Source organism: Drosophila miranda, chromosome 4 (genome assembly GCF_003369915.1).
Source record: "Drosophila miranda strain MSH22 chromosome 4, D.miranda_PacBio2.1, whole genome shotgun sequence".
Lineage (NCBI taxonomy): Eukaryota > Metazoa > Arthropoda > Insecta > Diptera > Drosophilidae > Drosophila > Drosophila miranda.
Window position 1 is genome coordinate 1,652,947 of NC_046677.1, and position 24,086 is coordinate 1,677,032.

Consider the following 24,086-nt stretch of genomic DNA (forward strand, 5'->3'; position numbering starts at 1 on the left):
CCCTTGGAGTGGCAAACGAGATCAACTGCTGCACACTTGGAGTGGTCGGAGTCAGTTTTTCGGCGGCGCACGGCTGAGTGACGGTTGGCACTTGCAGATCCTGCGGAATGACCTTTTTACGCCTCGGAGACTCATTCAGCAGTTGCAGACTCCATGGCTAGGAGTCGATCGTACTGTTTTTTAAAGCCAAAGGTCAGCTCCTTAAAGCCCTTCCGCGTCTGCCTCATAAATATGGCCATGTCAGTCTCAACCGCACGGCATGCCTCACAACTGTAGTGCAAGCCATTACATTTTGATATGGCATCGCACACGAGGTCCATAAACCCAGCGCATTTTGCGTGCACTACGTTATCGCAGAGCCAGCAGGGGATACTCGTCTGATCATGGGTGATCTATAAACATACACATACAACAGAAAACTCCATAATAAAAAATTTTAACAAAATAAAAATGAAATAATATCTCAAAACAAATGGCTATCAAGCCAGTATGCCAGACAAACGCTTATAGGAGGAGAGAAGAACAGTTCCAGCAGCAGCTAATGAGCAAGAGAGAGCTAGTAATGCAATGTAATGCGTACTCACGGCAACAACACAAACACGACAAGCCGACGCCGAAAAATTAGCAGTTAAATAAACAATGTTTTAGCAAAAATCAAAAGGCACGCACTCTCATTTGCTCGCGTGGATCTACATTCTAGTGTAGCTATAGAGGTTCACGGTTTTTGTGATGCCAGCTTAGAAGCATATGGCGCTTGCGTATTTTTCGTTTCCAGGGAAGCCCAATCGACGAGCCCCGTTTGTGCTCAAAGTTTCGAGTGGAATATTGATTCCTAAGCTGGAATTAAGTGGAGACTATTTTCTTGTGAAAATTGTGCAGAATGTAAAGGAGATGGGGATTTTTGAAGGTCAGTTTTAATTCTGGTCGGATTCGTCAAAAGCATTAACTTTGATAAGGGATCTCGAGTTTTCGTGGTAAATCGAGAGGCATCAATATAGATAGCGGTCTAAGGCACTGCACTGCAATCACCGTTTCTGATATTCGGCAAGGAAAACATCTTCTGATTCGACACATTCAGCAAATTTGCAATGGATTACTTAGGTCGTCTTGGCAACTCATCGATTGGATTTGGTGCTGAGAAATTCGCTTATTTTAGCAAAGGGACATCCTATAACCTTTGCGCTGTTCAGATATTATCACGAAAGGAACCTCCATGGCTGACCTAGCGCCCTGCTTGCCAAAATTCGGCTGGAACATTTGCCTATTGGAGGCATCAAAGAAGTGTCAAAGGTAGTCAGATAGTGTGTGCGATGCTTAAGAACTATGGTCCGCGAATGATTGAGCACATCATGGGAGACCTACCTATTGAACGTTTGAAATGATCTCAAGCCTTTGAAGTCACTGGTGTGGATTATTGTGGCCTCATTTCCTACGGATCAGAAATTCGCACAAGGCCTCTGATCAAGTGATACATCAGTGTATTCATCTACTTCACCTCTAAGGCAATGCACATGGAGCTTGAAAAGGACTTGACCGCCGCGTAGTTTCTAGACGCATTAAAGCATTTTACTTCCACTCGAGTAACTACAAGTCAAATTTGGTCAGACAATGCGACAAATTTCGTTGGCGCCAAAATCGAGCTTCTAGACCTACAAAAGCATTGTTTGAGCGACTCGCATGTGAAGTTGATCCATGAACACTGCTTGGCTGACTCGATCGACTGGCGTTTCATCCCACCGCGCTCTCTGCATTTTGGCGGATTGTGGGAGCGGCCGTGAATATTAAAAATATCCATCTGTTCTTAGCTTTGAGGAGCTGCGTACTCTGATGCCAGATCACGGCAATTGTTAATTCTCACCATTTGCTCTCGCATTCACAAAATCGTGATGATTTAGATGTTTTGATTACTGCTCATCTGCTTCTATGCGGGGGTCAACTCTCAAGCCTGACCTAATGAAGCTCAACTACAATCGACTGGATGGCTGGCAGCGGGTCATTCAACTGCAACAAGTATTCTGGAGCCACACTCAAAACCTCTGCAAGAACGATAACGTGCTAGTCCAGGATGAAAATCTTTCTCCAATCCTTTGGCCACTGTCTAGAGTGTTCGATGTCGCCAAGGGAAAGGACGGAGTGTGTCGCGTCGCTGACTTGAAGACGTCCTTAGGAAGGTGTGCCGGAGTGTACAGCGGAGTGTATTTGCTGCCCCTTAAGGAATCTGTTGAAGCACTATCTCCCAACGGGGGGAGTATGATCGGGCCAGCCGCCAGCTGACGTTTGGCAGCGCTGCTGCGCTCTCTCATTTAAAGGGCGTTCTGCAGCCGCCGCTTCGGCTTTTGCTTTGATCTGCCGTCGTCGCCCAAATTTAGTTCTATGCTTATCTCTCTCCGCACTGGTTGCATTTCGATATCGCGTATGTGGCCGGGCAAAAGAGCAAGAAATCGGCTTCATCTAAGCCGCCGGTATAAATAAAATGTACACGTTCAACCCTAATCGTTTTATTTAAATTTGAAATAAATTGTTGACAAAAACACCTCAAACACCCCTAAAATTGATCATTTTTGATTACCTGTAAACAATTACACTTTCTGGTAGACTGCCATTTCGTTTTTTGTAAATATTAAGCGCTGCTTCAAAAGATGAAGTTAATCCATTAACAATTTCCTCACTCTTTGTTTGTATCACAGCCTTGCTATACCATTGTGTATATGAAGCATTAAGAGACGCTACAAAAGCTGAAAAATATAAATAAGCTGTATTTAGAACACGAATTGACAGTATTATATTTTGATAAAATGATTCAAACTGATTCACACTGGATGGGGAAGAGTAAGTGAGAGACAGACAGAGAGAGACAATATTTCATATATTAAAACAATGCAGAGTTTTGCAATTTCGTAACTCAAGCTCAAAACCAACTTTTTTGTACTGTAACGCCAGGGTTATATATTTAAAACCGTACGTTCGATTTTTTTAATTTGTATTAAAAATTTGACTTATTTATTCTTATTGTTAAAATGTTGTCTTAGGAACGTAACGTAACGTCAGAACTGAAATGACCATATACGAGTATATTAGCTATTTCTCTATCTAGCTTTGAAATTGGACTTTCATGCCTTTCTTACTACTAAACAATTAAATATGGAAAGTAAAAGTAATTGTTCTAACTTAAAACATTGTCAATTGCTTAAATATAATATTTTCGAAATAAACTTATTGCTGTTATTTATTTATTATTTGAAGCCATTTCTTTGTAGAGTTTGTGGGAGTTCTTCCTTACAGCATTAAAACCATCGATATTCTCGTCCCAAACATAATCAAGCTGTAATTGTCGTTGGGGCCACAGAGGTTCACAATTATTTCTTATTAATTTATATAAATTAGTTTAAAGTATTTTTTAAGGATCATGTGTATAACTGAATCTTTTCCCTCAGTCATACTTTCTATGCACCAAAATGTAATTTTTAATCTGCTTGTTCAGTCGCAGAAATATGCATAAGTAGTACTACGAAATACACATGACACTATTATTGAATTAATAAAGGTCACCTATTCAAACATAATACCTCACGACACAGCACTATAGCTGGGTCAAAGAAAACCGCCACTGCAGCGAATTCTGCTGACAGAGCGATCGTTTCGCAGAGGGAAAAACTACTAGTGCACTTGCTGGCCAACACAATTTCAGAATTACACAACAGACAATAAAAGTAGATTAGGTCCATACTACTGACACATTAACTCATATTATATTTACCCCGTTCTTACAGGCATAGCACTTTTGTACCTTTTGTTACCTATAAATAGAGTTAAGTGTATTGAATAAAGTCAGTATCACAAGTGACTGTCACTCATGAGGCACTCAGAGGCTGTCGCCGATTCTTCAGGACCTTAATTGCGTAACGTAGGATTCCCCCTTCGAAGTTCAAGAGGTTCAAGTGATAGTTGCCACGACTAATCTGTAGACGGTTTATGTATCGAATGCAACCCAGCTTCCTGCACAAACACACACACATTTAAATTTGGTGACCCCGACCTTTTTCATCATTTCCAGCTGTCAAACAAGCTACAGCGAAAGAATTCCATATGGACATCAGACTGAAGAAGTCAACAGGACATCTTCTATAGAAATTGGCACCAGGCCATACACTTAAGGTAGCAGCTAATAAGTATCAACTTTGATCGTTCGTTCAAAACTGTCAACCAGGTCACAGTGAAAGGTTTCGATCTGGACATCATACAGACGAAAACACCAGAATGTCGCCCATAAAAAATGGCACCAGGCCACACACTTATTGTAGCATCTCCAACAATATGGATTACCTTGGCAAATCTGACATATTCAGATTATCAGCCAACAGAAAGACATCCAAGTCGATTACGACTAACTTTAGTCTTTGTTCGTGCGCTCTTTAAACTGGAAACAGCACAAATCCCTCCATCCAGTACGTCACTTGCACTATTACTGTTTTGACCAACAACGATTGCGATTCGGAGCGTATCCAGCTGCACAACTTATAAGTATAGAATGATAGAATGAATATGCAGAAAGAAGCTGTCGCTACAATGGCAATGGATGTGCAGCAAGAAATTGGCGAGGAAGCAAAGAGCGTCTTACGGATTACGGATGAATATGTACATTTCCGTGAAGACTTGTGTACAACATACATTTACATGTGAATGAAGATGTGATACCACCGTTACTAGAGAAGCAGAAAGATAAAACCGACATATCGATCTAAAGAAAGACAATGAAACCGCCTGGGAAATTTTTTTGTCGCATACAAAAATCTCAGAGATGTTGCAAATACAGTATTGAACCTCTTCCTCAATCATCAAAGAATTAATGACGATCCCAAGTCATTAAAGGAGTTACATCACAACAATAGCTTGCACCAATAAAGGTATTGGGCATGCGTACGCGCTGCATACAAAAACATCCAAATATCAGTACGACTGCTCCGTTCCAAATACCGTGTGGCTCCGACAGCCAAAAAATCAATGACACGGTTAGAACTGTGCACTGCTGTCCACAAACTCCACGAACTCACAAACTGGGTCCGACAGGATCTGCGCGTGGATATTAGCACGGTGTCAGGATGGCTTTGGGGTGATTACACCGTTGTGATATCCTGAAAAAATGCATCATCAGCAACGTTCCATATCTTCGTGGCAAATCGAATAGTCCAAATCCAGGCGTTAACAAAACAATCACAATTGATCATGTGCCATCGGCCAACAATGCAGCCATTGAAAGAATGCAAAGAACTTTGTAGGTGCAAATAACCAACTCAAAGAATTAAAAGAAGCTACGTGTTACGACACATGTGCCCTGAACTTAAAAATGTTCCGGCATGCATTTCAATATTTCGACACTTTCAACATATGTATAACCACCTACAAACAGGAAACGTTTTAATGAAAAATTCTTGGAAACGAAGATAATAGCAAATGTAGCAAGTAATCTTTTTGGTGTTCACGACTCAAAATACGGTGAGGAAATGACCAAAGTATTTGAAAAAGTGAAAAACAATGAAGACTTTCTATTAATTTTGCTCCAAAATCTGACATCAATTGTCGACGCTACAGTAAACATAGTCAGGAAAGACAAAGTATCCACGGATAATTGCATAAAAATGTTGGAACAGCAAGTGACAACGATCAACCGAGAGAGAGGATCATAGCACAGCGATTATCTTACTCAAGCATATTTAGGATTAACAACACAATTAACCCTGCTCACAACAAGTCTACAACGACATATCTGATGTGCGAATCTGTATTCATCATCGAAGAATAAACCCCACCACTAGACCAAATACGGGATCATTTGCCACCCGATCAAATGCTGCCTTTCGAAGCTGTTTTAAAATGCAAAACGAGAAATACATCTGTTTTGGTTAACATTGGTTAACAATAAAACCGTAACACTATGTAAGGTAACACATACGAAGGTTGACATGGTGTGGCCAAAAACTCAGCATCCAAACAAATGGATCTTCGAAACGCATTCTACAATGAAACTTTAAGCAGTATGCAACGGTGTTGCGTCAACCATAACACTGGAAGGAACGGGGCTACTTTCACTGTATCCTGGATGTACTGCTCGCAACACTGAAGTAAGCATCAGCACCTTCAGCACCACAATCAGCGTGGTAAAATCAACCTACACTCGTTTTGGTGACATCAGCCTATCGGAGGCATTACCCTCGTCACCATTGCTGCAACAGAAGAACAAGACATCAGACTATCTTAAAGAACTTAATGATCTACCCCAGCAATTATTTTATTTAATTTTCAATCATTACACCATTTCACCACAGAGCGACACCATCAAGTTACGGCCTATACTGCCCTAGCAGATACTTTCTGGAAGAAGGATCAACTATGGAAACCAAAACCATCCAATCACAAACCAGCCAGATCTTGGACTTGGAAGACGGTTGAACACCAGTAGTGTTGGGTAAACATTGCTCATTCTGGTGAACATGTTATCTTATTCTTTTTTAGTAAGTGAGTCAACTCACTCATATTGCTCACCTGCTCACTTCCTCACTTGTTCACTTAGATTGCTCAGTTGCTCACTTGCTCACCTAGATTGGTCACTTTCTCACTGTTCACCACTCACTAAGCACCACAGATTTTGACACAAATAAAATACGTAACATTTCAACTTGAATCAAAAATTTATAGCTAAAAAAAAATTGCAATGATTCCAAATTTAACTATACTTTCGAAGTGTCGAATATACTTCGAATTAGCGACGTACTGAATTTTCTAAAAAATAAACAGTTTAATACAAAAAGTGAGAAGTAAAAGCCAATATGAGCAACAACTGCCAGAACGCAAAATGCCCTTTAAGTAGTAGAAAACAAGTGAGCATAAATGAACAAGTGAACAACAAAGAACAGTTTGGAAGGAACATGTTCAGTTGCTCACTTAAGTGAAAAACTCTTTTTTGTTCTTTGAGAAACACAACACTAAACACCAGTTCTTCTTGACTTCTCTACAAATATTATTCGGTTCGTCAAAATTTTTTTTTTCAACAAATTACTAGTTACTATCTAATCCGGCAGACGTTGTTCTGCCATACAACAAAAAATGTTCTTAATTATATGTGAATAATTTATAGCGAACCATTTTTAGATGATCCGGTGAACTTTTTTCCGCCTTAGAGGCAATAAAAAAGCATATTTTTATTTTATCATGGATATTTTTGTATTTTAACGATTCTTTAATAGGTTTTTTTTTTACTTTTGTATGCTTTCTTTTTTTCTTTAGTCAAGCACCTTGTGATACACAACATTTTTTGTTATATTATCAGGCGCAAAAACAAACAACGCAGATGGTACATATAACATATAACTGGCCATAGGAAAAACATTGAACTTTAGATTCGAACCACATACTTTCAAGGATTGGCCTTGTGATTTGTTAATAGTCATGGCGAATGCAAGACTTATCGGAAATTTAACTCTTTTAAACTCAAACAGCCTATCTTTAGGGATCAGCGGAATCCTGGGACTGAGAACTTCCTCACCTTTGAATTTTACTTTGAGTATCTCGCGTAAATCAAATTGTTCATCAATTTCCTTACCACCAAAAGCGTACCTTTGCACTGTTTTGGTTTATGTTGGTTTATGTGCGGTAGTAAGCCTGGGACATCCAGGGAGTCTAAAAATTCGGTTCGATAGTTGGTTTCTTCATCTTCATTTTTAGCACATGTAACGGTTGCGGGTGGACGGTCCAGATCCATAGAGGGTCATTGCTATGGTGCTCGGGCATATCGCATGCAATAACCTTGTTCCAACATGCAAGAAACGAAACTTTGAAAATTCCGTGCTGTGCGTGCTTCTCGAAAATAAGCCGAAACTTATAACCGTGCGCCGAGTGCGCATAGCTAAAGTGCTGTAAGGAAGAATTCGTTTTTTTCTTAGCTCTCGTGGTTTTGTTGCCGTTTCGCCAGTGGCCAGTGGCCACGATCGGTAGCCCATCCAGCTTCTCCAAAGTTCTGCGCCCACACCATACTCCCACCCTTGACGGGAGTATTTTCGTGAGCCCACCTTGGTGTGGGGCCGACTTTTTTCCTTTGGGAAATCGCTGAAAAAATTTCCTCCTGCGCCTTGCAGTTGCGTTGCATAGAGGTCATAAAGATCACCCCCCGTGTGCATCACTAACTCGCTTTCGAGTTAGATTTTGTAGCTTCTGAACCCCGCTATTCATATGAAAATTTCATTTACTTCTGCGCCACAGTCCTGCCCCGATAGCACCGCTACTACCATTGAATGTTACCAAAATTTAATTTATTTTGATAGTTGGCAAAAGAAAAAAAAATTAATTAAAATTAATAATAGTAGAAAAACAAAACCTTCCGAATATCCCACACCCCCTCCACCCCTTAGAACAATCCCCCTCCGTCCTGGGCACATATTAACCTTGCTTCCACAACGAGGGACCACTGTAATTAAGCTGTAAGTGCCTCAATTTCCATTTTCTCCATTGAGCCGGTATTCGCATACTTCTAAAACTTCACAAAAGGCGCAAAGGACGGCCGCTGCTGCTAAGAGAGCGCAAAGCTGGCGGTAAAAACATTCGGAGCCTTCCGTTCTCTTAGTCGTTAACGCATTGGGGCTTAAACAACAAGTACACTGACCAAAAACAACAAATTTAATTTAATTTCGATTTGGATCTTCATTGCGGATCGCTGGTCTGACCTGCTGTTGATTATTTTTTTGATTTTTATTTTTCTTTATATATATTAATTTTATATTCTTATTTCTTATATTCCAAATCAAATTCATCTACCCAATCGTTTATCCACATTTGACAATTCCAATAATTTTGTTTCTTCTCATTGATTTGCCTACTGGTCGAAATTAAATAATTTTCATATATTTGGTAGGAAAACTTGTGTTTGCTAGTTGTTCATGATTATGTGGTATAATGCCTAGTTTATACTAAAGCTATATTAGCAATGAATATAGTATAGACTTAATTTCCTAGTGACATGGTGACGTAATGGGGTAGGGTGAGAGTTTTTGGGATTTCCAGAACATTCTCAGAGCTGGAAATCATGGAAGGGTGGGTAAAGAATCGTGTGGGTCGACTACCATCTCAAGACCACACGCCGACGATATTTTGGAACAGACAGACGAAACCCCTTAGTACTTTCGGGTACGCCCTATATATGATTGTGCCGTTTATTTTCCGTGTATGCTCGAAATAGGCATATTCTTGTTTTCGCAGTTAGTTCCCTGCAAAGTCATGGGATTATATTTTTTTAAGTTTATGTAGTAGGAGTCGATACGCGATCAAACGAGCCCCCCAAGCTACCGAATGAGCACAGAACCAGAGAATCCCAACCGGCAGTGACTTCGACATCCCCTCCGATCTATCCTCTACTGTCGTATATATAACGTTATATATTACATAAATTTTTGTCGCAAACGTGGGGACAGTAAAAAGTCTATTGGTAACTCTCAGCTAATAACTCAGCTATTGGCTCGTCCCACCTTTTGCTCGTTTGTATACATATGCTTAATGCTGACATTAGTTTTTTCCGAACGATCTTATCATCGCTCCGATACAATCTCAGAATATTGCGAATTTTGTTTGGATCCCAATACTGATTGTTTCTCTGGGTTGTATTTGGAAGTCGTCAAATCTAAGACGAAGGGAAGCTTAAGTGATAATACTGAATACTTTGGACGTTGACATGCAATGACTGCATCTTTCAAGAGGCGATGCAGTTACTGCACCGTCAAGTGGCCCGTGTGACACCAGCAGAAGGCTGTTACGCGCGGATCCCAGGCAAAACGCAGAATTGATAAAGTTGTTCCAATGTTGACGCATCTTATCGGGCTAGTCAAAATTGTTGTCTCAAATTTGGATATATGCTGCTTGCGTATTCTTAGTTTAGGACGCGTTATCCAAGCTACAGTTAATTTAGAGGGTCTTAGCTTCAATAGATTGAATTGTGTGGTTGATTCGGATTTGGTATTCTTACTCTTTTCACATATCATACGGTTGCATACAATTACAGAATATTGCATATTTGGTTTAGGCCGGATATCAGTACTGATTGTCCCTATAGGGCTGATGGAAGCACAGAGATTACGGTCCCAGATTTGGTTCTCACTCATACCATTACCATTGGCGGGTATTATTGCAACGGCAGCGGTGGCTACATATGGTTGTCTGGAACTAGTGTTTATGCTGCTTGCGTATCCTTGCCGAATCATATGTGGACACTTAAACCAGTGTATTGATACTAAGAAACTTAAAAACAATAGGCCCAAACTAAAAAAATTTCTTTAGTCGTCGTTCCAAGGATTTGCAACTCCTATCTCTATCTTATTATGTCACCAATTAAATGTCACTCTAGAAAAAATTGGTTATAATATAGAAACAAAACGAGGGGGTACGTTGTGAGTGGCTGCGGAGACCGAAACTCTACATTTATACCCGATACTTAGTCAGTATGGCTCTACTACGGCAGACGCCGCTAATATTAAACGATACGACAAAGAGTGCGTGCGAGAGAGACATAAAATCAGTCTGAGCGTGAATTCGGGCGCTGCGTAGCCACTGCAAATTGATTTGTTGCTTTTGGCTATAAAAATGATCCGATCTGATCAAGATTCAGAAGCCGGATAGATATGGTCATTCTCTATGATTGTGCGTTTTTAGTTTTTTCGAGTCTGCAATATTGTGAATGCAAAAGATTTTCGTCCTTTGTGGGGGCGGAAGGGGGTGCGGCGAATTTTTTAGATATACGTTTTATATTTATTTTTGTTGCTTTTATATTTTGTTGCTCTAGCCTTAATAGTTTCTGAGATTTGTGGATGCCCCAGATTTTCGTCCTTTGCGGGGTCGGAAGGGGGTGTGGCGAAATTTTGACACGAAACGGTCAAGGTTTGATATCATAGGAGTGTGGATAACAAATTTGGTTGCTCTAGCTCTTATAGGTTCTGAGATCCTTGAACTCATATTTTGCAATTGGCAAAACCGACCATAAAACCTGTGTGTTAGAGAGAGACAGAGCGAGAAAAAATGAAATTGTTTTCTTGATTCTGGCTATAATAATTATACGATCTGGTTGAGATTTTACATTCTAGAACATATAGTCATCCTTTACGATTCTGTGTTTTCAGTTTTCTTGTATCTTTGAAATTGTGGATGCCACAGGTTTTCGCCCTTTGTGGGGGCGGAAGTGGGCGGGGCAAAGTTTTTAAATATTCTCGTAACAGTGACATATCACAGAAGTTCGGATATTGAAGGTCGTTGCTCTAGCTTTTATGGTCTTTGAGCTCTAGGCGCTGATAGGGACGGACAGACGGACGGACGGACGGACGGACGGACGGACGGACGGACGGACGGACGGACAGACGGACAGACAGTCCGGATATAAAACGTCGTTGCTCTAGCTCTTATAGTCTTTAAGCACTAGGCGCTGATAGGGACGGACAGACGGATAGACGGACAGACAGACATGGCTCAATCGACTCGTCTTTTGATGCTGATCAAGAATATATATACTTTATGGAGTCGGAAACGATTCCTTCTGGACGTTACACACATCCACTTTTACCACAAATCTAATAAGCCCCAATACTCATTTTGAGAATCGGGTATACAAATATTCTTAAATATGCCGTCTTTTTTTACCCCTTGCAATCATGTTTTCCACAAAGCATGTCTGGAAGAATGCTTCCCTCATCACGATGATTGTTCGAATTGTAGCAGAGTATGTACGTTATCTTATGTGAAACTAGTTGTTGGCAATTGTTCTCCAAACAAGCGGCAGCCGGAACCAACGGAATTACCAGGTCCCTCGGGAATTACTACTCGAAGTCTTGCAAAAGCTTTGGAGGTAGCACAGACCCCGGGAAATTGACTTGGTCAGACAGAGACGGGAAAGGTATCAGAGGGAAATGGCAACAGTACCCAATTGGGCCAAATTCCAACTGTAGGTTCAGTCCCGGTTGAACAGACCACCAGGCCAACTCGTTCGAAAAAAACTCGAGCACCAGCTAAAAAGCAGCTCCCGAAGTTCCCGCCAGGTCGATCTTACGGTCCGGAAGTAGTGTGTTTGTCGGGATTGGATGCTAGCCATAGCTCCAGCCAGACGCAAGCTACGTCAGCCAATGTCGCTACTCACTCTAGCCTTTGGAAAGCACCCATTGCACGGACAGCCCTTTCAAGCCAGGAGACTTGGATGTCCTTCAACAAATAATTGAGCGCACTGCTGCCAGAGCCATATCAACTTTGCATTCAGCCACCGGCGAGTCCGCAGGAAGGGTATGCGAAGCCAAATATCCCAACACCAGTTTCAGGTATAACCATGATGTTCCTTTTGATGGTTCTACTGAAGGTTTAGGGGTAGAAGAATTCATTTACCGAGTCCAGGTATTAGCAGATGAAACCTTGGATAGCGATTTTCTCGGCCTTTGCAAACATTTGCACATCTGGCTGGTTGGCAAAGCGCGCGATTGATATTGGAGACACCACAAGCAGATAGATCGCATCGTTTGGACGGAATTTTGTGCAGGTCTTAGATAACAGGCCGTCAGCCATCGGGTGCTACAGGGGGATAAACGGATGGCGGGTCGGCTCGCACAACTGTAAGCTCGGAATTGAGGCGCAGCCACTCCGGTTAGGAATACCCGGTGCGGACTGCGTCCCACACCCCTAGGACACAGAGGGTTGCGAGCGAACCGTCATCCGCCGTAACTGTACACACCGGTGGAAGTGCGACTATACTCTCCCCGTGAGGGCGGCTGGAAACAGGTCCAAGTACGGTCATGTCTCTGCCAGGATGCTGGCTAATGGTAGTCGGGCGGAGAGAAGAAAACTCTCAGTGAAATTACCCCAATCCAAGGTGACACTGTTATATGCCGAGGGATGCATGGCCGGGGGGGTGCCCGGTCGCTAATATGCGGACTCTGGATACCTGCCGACCTCCAGTTTAAATTAGGCTTCCCGGGGCAAGCGGGCGAGCAAAATGTAATCTACCAAAAACATAAAATCTAACAACACCGCAAAGGAGCTCGGCACTCCTTTTAAAGTACCGGAGGGACAAGCCAATCCCTCTACACCAACGCCTGGGAAACCAGGTCCTATGAAGACGGGGACGTCTTCAGGCAGCAGCCGCAGCGAGGGGGGGCCCGAAAAGCCAATCGGGTCCTTCCAAGTCGGGTGGCTCCAAGGGCGAATCGGACGCCGAGGTGGCTGCTAAGCAGAGCGTAATCGCGGCTGGTAAGCGCACCGGGAAGAACCCAGGGGAGCCCCGGCAGGCAGCGTCTATGCACCACGGGGAGGAAAGCCGTCGTACCAGGGCAGGAGACGAACTGTTCCAGCCAGCCAAAGCCGGAAAGGGCGCAGCCAAGGCCCCCAACATGCGGCAACGCTCAGCGGAGGACCCCGCTAATCAGCCAGTCCAAGCCCAGCAAGCCAAGCCCAGCAAGCCAAGCGGGTGAAGACCCACCTCACGAACCGGTCGTTCGCTGAGGTGGCGAGAGGCAAAACCCTGATCGGTGTCCTGGACAGGGGCGCCGAGGACGGCCATGTCCCTCGCGACAAATGGCACCTGGTGGAGAACGAGCTCCAGGACCGGTTCCTACAGGAACTGGAGGAGAACGGTGGACCACCGCCAAAGTGTGAGGACGCAGGGTGGCATCAAGGCAAGGTGAAAGCCATCGCCTGCTAAGACGCTCGCTCTGCGGCCCTCTACATGAAGGCGGTGGCTGTTTTAAAAGAGGTCTATGTAAGGGAGGAGATGGGAGGATGTCCCCAGTCGTCCGAGAGCCACAGCATGGGTCTCGGCTAAACCTGCAGAACCTGAGAAAATACTCAGGCTACTGTAGGTCTGCAACCCCCACCTTCCCACAGCCGACTGGAAGGTGGCCAAGGTAGAGGATATCCAGGGGAAGAGGCGCCAGATAATCCTCGTCCTAAATGAAGAGTCGCTAGAGCCCCTCGCGAAGACGGACAGTGTGGTCGACTACGGATATAAAAAGGTCACCATATCCACCTACAAGTCGGATCGCAAGGGCAGGCAAGCAGAGGTCGAGCCAGACCCGGAGCTGCCGGAGATCCCGAAAGAGGCAACAATGGTGGAGGTGAGCCTCAGGAATGTCATTGACGCTCCTGCAGATAAACCTCCACCATTGTAAAGCAGCATGCGCTGCTATACTGCTCCACCTGGCCAAGGGTGGAGCCGACATAGTCCTCATTCAGGAGCCCTAGATCCTCGGAAACAGGGTCTCCGGTCTGAGGACTTCTGACTACAAGCTATACGTAGCTGATACCGCAGGTAAAACCCGCACCTGCATTCTTGCAAAAAGAGATTTGCACTTATTATTGCTCCCAAATTTCAGCAATGAAGACCAAACAGCAGTGAGCCTCGAAGGCCAGGGGTGCTCACTGAGAATCTGCTCCACGTACATGGGTCACGACCAACCAGACCCCCTCCACAGGCGCTCAGGGCGCTAATCACAGACTGCGAGGCCAAGGACATCCCCCTAATTGTGGGGTGCGACGCCAATGCACACCACTGCCAGTGTGGAAGCACTGACACTAACGAAAGGGGTGAGTACCTCTTCAACTATTTACTGACCACTCAGATGGTCCTATTAAATAGGGGGAGTGATCCCACCTTCATTATTGAAAACAGCAAGGAGGTCCTGGACCTCACACCTTCCTCTCATGAGATACATGGGAATATCGTATCCTGGAGGGTCCTGGAAGAGCACTCCTTCTCAGACCACAGGTACGTGGAAACCGTATTATCTTTTTCACTACCGAGACCAGCTCAATTCCGGAACCTCAGGCGGACAAACTGGATTCGGTACTCAGACCACCTCTGTCGTGTTCTCCCTGAGACTCCACCTGAAAAGGAGATTTCAGGGGAAGCCACGACTCATCTTGTTAAACTATAGAACTAGAGGCCGGAAGAAACCTGAATGGTGGACTCCTAAACTGGGAGAACTCCGGAAAGCCTCCCGGAGACTCTTTAACACAGCCAAGGCTGAGAACGTTGAGCGGAGCTGGGCCGAATACAAGGGCAGTCTGTCAACTTATAATAAAGAACTGAGGAAAGCCAAATTGAGAACAACTCGGAGTCGCTAAATCTTCTCCTTAACACCCACTTTCCCGGGTGCGATGAAAACAGACCACACTACATCACGGCTCCTTCCGTTGCCTCAAGTGATATCATGAACCTGCTAAGCCAGGAGAACATTTCCTGGGCAATCAAAAGCTTCAAACCATACAAGTCTGCGGGACCAGATGGCATCATCCCTGCCCAACTGGTTCACGCTGGACAAAAAGCCGCTAGCTGGCTCAAAATGATATACGAGGGAATTTTCTCCCATGGATATATTCCGGAAACCTGGCTTCATACCAAAGTCGTCTTCATTCCCAAGGCAGGCAAGCCCTCGCACATTGCCCCCTAAAAATTTCAGACCCATAAGTTTATCGTCTTTCCTTTTGAAGACGAGACAAGAAGAGTTTGGCCTCTTGTTTTCATAAAATAAGGGAAAAGGATATGATGGTAAGGAGGAGTTGTTGGTTTTTACCGTATCACGAACGGATTAATGAGTATTTAGAGGTGCGAAAAAGAATTTTTAATAAAGTATCGTTAACCCCGTCTTAACCCGAGCTCTTCCGCTCACTATACCATCCTACTTTCAAAGTGTCGCTAGATATAGGACCAACTGTATTCGATCGGTCGAGTAGGCTACTTGAACGTGTCCTCTGCTTTCGTAAAGCCGAGTTTGCGAAGCTTAATAACCTCATTAAGGATTTTAGTTGGTCAGCTTTGTACTTTTGCATAATAAAAGGCACAAACATTTTTTACAATGCTCTTGGCACATTTTTTGATTCTTGTGTCCCGCTTTCTTGTCCGATAAGATCTGGAATTTGGTTTACCAAAGAGTTATCAAGTCTAAAAAACTTAAAATCAAGACTTTATAAAAAGTTTCAGGAAGTTGGTTCTCCTACTTCGCACTCTCGCTATGTAATAGCTCGGTCAAACTTTTCAGTTCTTAATGCACAATCCTATAAGAACTACCTATCTCGATGCAGGATACGTTTTTCTCATTAGCCTATACAGTTTTACTGCTTCGTAAACAGTAAGCGAAGAATGTCCGCACACCCATCCTCGCTATCATTTTGTAATACGTCGGCAAATAATGATCAGGCAATTGCCGATCTTTTTGGCCAATTTTTCCAAACCACCTATTCTGAGGAAAGCAACTCTGATCATCCGTACCCATACGGTTTACCGAGGTCGAACGGCATTTTCAGTCCCTTGTTAAATGAATGTTCTTTACTTCATGATCTTCGACTAGTTAAGCCGGTGTTTACACCGGGTCCAGACGGGGTTCCAGGTTGTGTACTGAAGTACTGCGCCGCGGTTCTGTGTGGACCCTTGCTTAACCTATTCACCCTGTCCATCGATTCTTCTTGCTTCCACCCCATCTGCAAGGAATCGTTTATAATACCTCTCCATAAAAAAGGTAGCAAGTCTGACGCAAAAAATTATAGGGGTATAGCAAAGTTATCCGCTATTCCTAAAATGTTTGAGAAGGTTTTAACTCCGCACTTGCAACATCTCTGCAAGTCACTTATATCTCCAACTCAGCATGGATTTATAAGGCGGCGATCAACCACCACGAGCTTGTTAAAGGCTTTCAAGGTAACTTACAGACGGATGTTATTTACACCGACTTTAGTAAAGCATTCGACTCTGTAAACCATTCTCTTTTAGCGCATAAACTTGACCTTTTAGGGTTTCCGCCCAACCTCCTGAGATGGATTTGTAGCAACCTTTCTTCCTGGTCTCAAAGAGTCTTCTTCAAAAACTCCCCCTCTTCACCAGTCAAGTTTTCTTCGGGAGTACCACAGGGTAGCCATCTAGGCCCCTTACTCTTCACACTCTTTATTAATGACTTGACTTCGCTATTAACATATTCTCGAGTACTTATGTATGCGGATGATGTTAAACTCTGTGTCCAGTACAAGGACATTTCATTTCGTTCTCGCTTGCAATTCGATCTCAATAACTTTCAGTCATGGTGTTGTGCAAACTTGTTACACCTTAATGCCTCGAAATGCAAAGTTATGACATTTCATCGTTCTAGCCCTTTGTTGGCTCCCTATACCCTATTTGGTGGTTCTCTTGAGAGAATTATGTTTGACCCTAAGTTAAAGTTTTCCGAACACATTTCTACCATGGTAAATAAGGCCATGGGCGCGCTTGGGTTTATAAAGAGGTGGTCAAAGGAATTTGACGACCCCTATATAACAAAGACTCTTTACCTCGCTTGTTCGTCCGATCTTAGAATACGGCTCCTGTGTATGGTGCCCTCAGTACAAAGTACACCAGGACCGTATAGAATCAGTACAGAAAAACTTTTTACTCTTTGCTCTGCGGGGCCTTAACTGGGATGCGGGTGTAAGACTCCCATCTTACTCTACTAGACTACTATTAGTAAACCTCCCATCCTTAGTTAACCGTAGAAAAATGCTTGGTGTGATATTTATGCACAACTTGATCAGGGGTGACATAGACAGCCCTGATCTGTTGAGCCGCATAAACTTCACGATTCCTATTAGACTGACTAGAAATTTTATACCGTTGTTCCTTCCACTTTGTAGATCGAATTATTCCTTGCATGAACCGTTTAGGGTCTTATGCTCGGATTATAATTCCCTCTACCATATTATATCCACCACTAATTCTCTTCCTCTTATTAAATTATTAATCCTTACACACCTTTCTATTAATTAGTAACTGTAGTGGTATTTGTACTTTGATTGCATGCTTAGTTTCTTAGTAAGTTTAGTGCTAATTTTCCTCAAATGTTAGTCTAATAGCTATCTTTCTTGCATGTTCGCGTTCGGTTCGACTACGCACCGTGCGTCATGCGGCAGCGCCCCTCGGTCGGTTGGGCGGGAGGAGGGCTACGTTTTGCCTGGGATCCGCGGGTAACAGCCTTCTGCTGGTTTCACACGGGCCACTTGACGGTGCAGTAACTGCATCGCCTGTTGAAAGATGCAGTCATTGCATGTCAACGTCCAAGACACGAAAAGGTTAAGACTTGGGGAAGATCATTAATAAACAAATTGAACAACAAAGGACTAAGGGGTACCCCCTGAGGTACCCCAGACGAAACAAAACAGTTGCGAGAGATCAATTAAGCAGACACGCTGAGAACAATTGCACATATAGGTATTAATCCAGAAAAGTAGTTTAGTTGGAAACCCCAGACGAAATAGTTTATAGATTTTATATATTTGCAGACACTTACCAGCAACAGAATTTCCCCTATTAGAAGGGTCATGATACGAGTCAATACCACAAATCATTACGCTTTTAAAAGGAATTTTTACCGTCCATAAAGAACCTCCCATCTTACAGTTCATTTGTAACAGTATTTTTTGAACAACTGATCGATTTTTTGTTTCATTACATAAAGTCTTTGCATTTATAACCTGCAATTATTAATAAATAAAATGGTATATTAAATATAAATTAATATTTATTGTCTATTTATGTACTCGGTGAGATATAAACTGAAGCTACAGAGGAAGGGGACAGTGGTAGCTACTATAGTTTTTGGATAATAAATTAATACATATCGGATCCTCTATGAAAAAGTATACATATGCGGTCAAAATAATAGTAGTGATACTATGCTCTTCATATATTCAAGCAGACTCCGGTTTCAGAACGGAAAAATTTTCGTCGCCGAAACGAAAAGTAAACAGCTTTAAATGCAACAAAACGAATCTTAGTTAAAAAACAAAAGAATAAATGTATGACTTATTGATGCATTAAGTTAAGTTTGACACCAATTTAGCTTGTTTTTCTTTACAAAAAATTGTTTATTACCAAACCTCAAATTTGGCTCTAAATTAATTTGTCAAAGCAACAACACTTTGCGTTTTCACAGATGTCGCAGCCCGATTCGTCGGTCATAACCAATAACTATCGGAAAAAAATACATTTTTGCGAATACTTAAAAGCGCAAATGTCGCGTAAAATTCAGTTTGTGCTCGTAACATACGAAATTATGCGTATAACAGAACAGCTGGGTAAGGAGAGCTGTTTCCCGCCATTAAAAATTTAAATATAAAAAATTAACTTTGAGGTTTAAAGACCAAATCATTACTGCTAATCTCTCCTTTTGGTTTCGTTGTAACACTTACGAAATAACTACTCTTAAGTCGCAAGTAATAGATGTAATAAATCCGCCAATGGAGGCGCTAATGTATAAGCCAAAATAACGCCGATGTTTTGTGGGGGGCCAACAACGTGCATGGAGAAATAAAAGGATTAAGAACGTCGATACGTGCCTCAGCTCGTACAAAGCCGCAGACACTTTTGCCCAGGCCCGTAACATCACGCACACGTAATTACAGAGCGCTCGGCCAATATTGCAGTGGACTCTAACATCACGTCGGAACACATCAGAGTCCAGGTTCAACAGGAACTGGAATTCCTGTGTGTAAAACGGATTCTTCCCGCTTTCGCTATATTCATTACTTGCTCGTATATTCCACCTTCTTCGGATATCTCTATTTATAAGCAGCACTTGTCCGCTTTAACCGCTGTTTTTTCCTCGCTATCTGATAAAGATCGTATGATAGTTCTTGGTGAGTTCAACTTGCCAGGAACTGTTTGGTCTTCGGTAAACGAGTCTAGTATCCTAGTGCCCATGTCACGACACGACTTTGTTGACGGCTTGCTCTGTCCCTGTCTCAAGTCAATCATGTGAAAAAATCCTTGGGTCGATTTCTTGATCTATGCTTTGTATCGGATCCGACCATAGTGTTCTTAACCCGAGCTCTTCCGCTCACTATACCTGAAGACTTCTACCATCCTACTATCGAAGTGTCGCTAGATATAGGACCAACTGTATTCGATCGGTCGAGTAGGCTGCCCGAACGTGTCCGCTGCTTTCGTAAAGCCGAGTTTGCGAAGCTTAATAACCTCATTAGGGATTTTAGTTGGTCAGCTTTGTACTTTTGCACTGACGTCATAAAAGGCACAAACATTTTTTACAATGCTCTTGGCACATTTTTTGATTCTTGTGTCCCGCTTTCTTGTCCGATAAGATCTGGAATTTGGTTTACCAAAGAGTTATCAAGTCTAAAAAACTTAAAATCAAGACTTTATAAAAAAATTTCAGGAAGTTGGTTCTCCTACTTCGCACTCTCGCTATGTAATAGCTCGGTCAAACTTTTCAGTTCTTAATGCACAATCCTATTAGATCTACCTATCTCGATGCAGGATACGTTTTTCTCATTAACCTAAACAGTTTTACTGCTTCGTAAACAGTAAGCGAAGAATGTCCGCACACCCATCCTCGCTATCATTTTGTAATACGTCGGCAAATAATGATCAGGCAATTGCCGATCTTTTTGGCCAATTTTTCCAAACCACCTATTCTGAGGAAAGCAACTCTGATCATCCGTACCCATACGGTTTACCGAGGTCGAACGGCATTTTCAGTCCCTTGTTAAATGAATGTTCTTTACTTCATGATCTTCGACTAGTTAAGCCGGTGTTTTCACCGGGTCCAGACGGGGTTCCAGGTTGTGTACTGAAGTACTGCGCCGCGGTTCTGTGTGGACCCTTGCTTAACCTATTCACCCTGTCCATCGATTCTTCTTGCTTCCAACCCATCTGCAAGGAATCGTTTATAATACCTCTCCATAAAAAAGGTAGCAAGTCTGACGCAAAAAATTATAGGGGTATAGCAAAGTTATTCGCTATTCCTAAAATGTTTGAGAAGGTTTTAACTCCGCACTTGCAACATCTCTGCAAGTCACTTATATCTCCAACTCAGCATGGACTTATAAGGCGGCGATCAACCACCACGAACTTGTTAGAGTTTACCTCTTTCATTATTAAAGGCTTTCAAGGTAACTTGCAGACAGATGTTATTAACACCGACTTTAGTAAAGCATTAGACTCTGTAAACCATTCCCTTTTAGCGCATAAACTTGACCTTTTAGGGTTTCCGCCCAACCTCCTGAGATGGATTTGTAGCTATCTTTGTTCCAGGTCTCAAAGAGTCCTCTTCAAAAACTCCCTCTCTTCACCAGCAATGCTTTCTTCGGGAGTACCACAGGGCAGCCACCTAGGACCCTTAATATTAACACTCTTTATTAATGTCTCGCCTTCGGATAATGTTAAACTCTGTGTCCAATATAAGGACATTTCAGTTCATTCTCGCTGGCAATCCGATCTCAATAACTTTCAGTCATGGTGTTGTGCAAACTTGTAACACCTTAATGCCTCGAAAGCAACCTTCTAGCCCCTTTTTCGCTCCATATACCCTATGTGGTGGTTCTTGGTGTTATATTAGACGCCAAGCTAAAGTTTTCCGAACACATTTCTACCATGGTAAATAAGGCCATGGGCGCGCTTGGGTTTATAAAGAGGTGGTCAAAGGAATTTGACGACCCCTATATAACAAAGACTCTCTTTACCTCGCTTGTTCGTCCGATCTTAGAATACGGCTCCTGTGCATGGTGCCCTCAGTACAAAGTACACCAGGACCGTATAGAATCAGTTCAGAAAAACTTTTTACTCTTTGCTCTGCGGGGCCTTAACTGGAATGCGGGTGTAAGACTCCCATCTTACTCTAGTAGACTACTGTTAGTAAACCTCCCATCCTTAGTTAACCGTAGAAAAATGCTTGGTGTGATATTTATGCACAACTTGGTCAGGGGTGACATAGACAGCCCTGATCTGTTGAGCCGCATAAACTTCACGATTCCTATTAGACTGACTAGAATTTTAATACCGTTGTTCCTTCCACTTTGTAGATCGAATTATTCCTTGCATGAACCGTTTATGGTCTTATGCTCGGATTATAATTCCCTTTAATTCCCACCACTAATTCTCTTCCTCTTATTAAATTACTAATCCTTACACACCTTTCTAGTAATTAGAAATTGTACTGGTATTTGTATTTTGTATACATGCATAGTTCTCTTAGTAATTTTAGTGCTAATTTTCCTCGAACATTAGTCTAATAGCTATCTTTTCTGCAGGCTCGCGTAACAGCCTTCTGCTGGTTTCAGACGCAGTAATTGCATCGCCTCTTGCAAAATGCAGTTATTAGATGTAAAAAAAAAACGAGGGGGAACGTTGTAAGTTGCTGCGGAGACCGCAACTCTACATTTATACCCGATTCTTAGTCAGTATGGCTCCCCTCCGACAGACGCCGCTAATATTGAACGACACGACAAAGAGTACGTGCAAGAGAGACAGAAAATCAGTCTGAGCGTGACGTCGGGCGCTGCGTAGCCACTGCAAATAGATTTGTTCCTTTTGGCTATATATGATTGTGCGTTTTTAGTTTTCTCGAATCTGCAATATTGTGGATGTAACAGATTTCGTCCATTGTGGGGGCGGAAGGGGATGGGTCGAAATTTCGAGATATACGTTTTATATTGAGATCTAACAGGAGTGTGGATACCAAATTTGGTTACTCTAGCCTTAATAGTCTCTGAGATTTGTGGATGCCCCAGATTTTCGTCCTTTGCGGGGGCGGAAGGGGGGTGGCGAAATTTTGATATGAAACGGTCAAGGTCCGATATCACAGGAGTGTGGATACCAAATTTGGTTGCTCTGGCTCTTATAGGTTTTGAGATCCTTGAACTCATATTTTGCAATTGACAAAACCGACCATGAAACCTGTGTGTTAGAGAGAGACAGAGCGAGAAGGAATGAAATTGTTTTCTTGATTCTGGCTATAATAATTAAACGATCTGGTTCAGATTTTACACTCTAGAACATATAGTCATCCTCTACGATTCTGCGTTTTTGGTTTTATCGTATCTTTAAAAATGTGGATGCCACAGATTTTCGTCCTTTGTGGGGGTGGAAGTGGGCGGGGCGAAGTTTTGAAATATTTTTGTAGCAGTGACATATCACAGAAGTCTGGATCCAAACCATCGTTGCTCTAGCTCTTATAGTCTTTGAACACTAGGCGCTGAAGGGGACGGACGGACGGACAGACGGACAGACGGACAGACGGACGGACGGACAGACGGACAGACAGACATGGCTCAATCGACTCGGCTATTGATGCTGATCAAGAATATATATACTTTATGGGGTCGGAAACGATTCCTTCTGGACGTTACACACATCCACTTTTACCACAAATCTAATATACCCCAATACTCACTTTGAGTATCGGGTATAAAAAAAGTCTCGTATCCCGACGCGTACACGTGAAGAGTGATGAAAACGAATCTTACATCCGCCACGGATACGCTATAGCCCCTAGATCGTGTTTCTCGTCCGTATGGTATAGAATAGGTAAGGGGGCAGGCGTAACTCAACTGGCAACCACGCCGCTAACTCAGTGTGCCTATGGCCACGCGAGCCTCGCGTTTTAATATAATCTATGCACACAAGTAAGTTTTCCAAAAATTACGTGGTGCAGTTAGGGACCCAGTATGTTTAATGTTTAGAGTTCAACTATGTACAGTAAAACTGTGTAAAAATAGGAATGTACAAATTATAAAATTATCACAGTACAAGGCAGAAGAAAGTTAACTTAAATTATTCATTAAAGAAGATTTAAGAAGCGCAAGTATCAAAGGAAAAAAGATGAAAAAATTTATTGTAGTCGCGGCATTGTAGGCTACGGAAAGATTCATGGTCAGAGTAGTTTGAAGGACAGAGAGGAAGACGGAGAGGAAAGTAATGCCTAGTCGGGCGGGATAGGACAGCAATACTGATAAGGCTAATGAGGGCCGAGGATATTCAACCTCGCCTAGGAGAAGTTTGTGGAGAAAGAGAATTCCATGACAAGTCCTACGGCTTTCAAGCGAGTGCAAGTTAATGAGACGCAGCCGACTCTCAAAAGAAGGAAGATGACGAGAGGGGTCCCAATTAAGTCAGGGTAAAGATAAGGAATTGTTTCTGAACGGACTCAAGCATATCTTGATATTTTTGGTAATGGGGAGACCAGATACAGGAACCATATTCCAAGATAGGCCGTACAAGAGAGTGGTATAGGGGTCAGAAAAGTCATTCGACCATCTTTTGATAA

At 42.7% G+C, this 24,086-nt stretch overlaps 1 protein-coding gene across 2 annotated transcripts in view; it reads right to left on the bottom strand.

The window, feature by feature from the left end:
* LOC117189156 (protein argonaute-3) overlaps positions 1-24,086 on the bottom strand; it is a 339,488-nt gene that overhangs the window by 224,959 nt on the left and 90,443 nt on the right. For both annotated transcript variants that reach the window (XM_033394224.1, XM_033394225.1), the window contains exons 4-5: positions 18,315-18,498; positions 2,570-2,735 (exon numbers count right to left, since the gene is read on the bottom strand). In XM_033394224.1, coding sequence (XP_033250115.1) covers positions 2,570-2,735; positions 18,315-18,498 — 350 coding nt within the window. The remainder of the gene's footprint in view (positions 1-2,569; positions 2,736-18,314; positions 18,499-24,086) is intronic.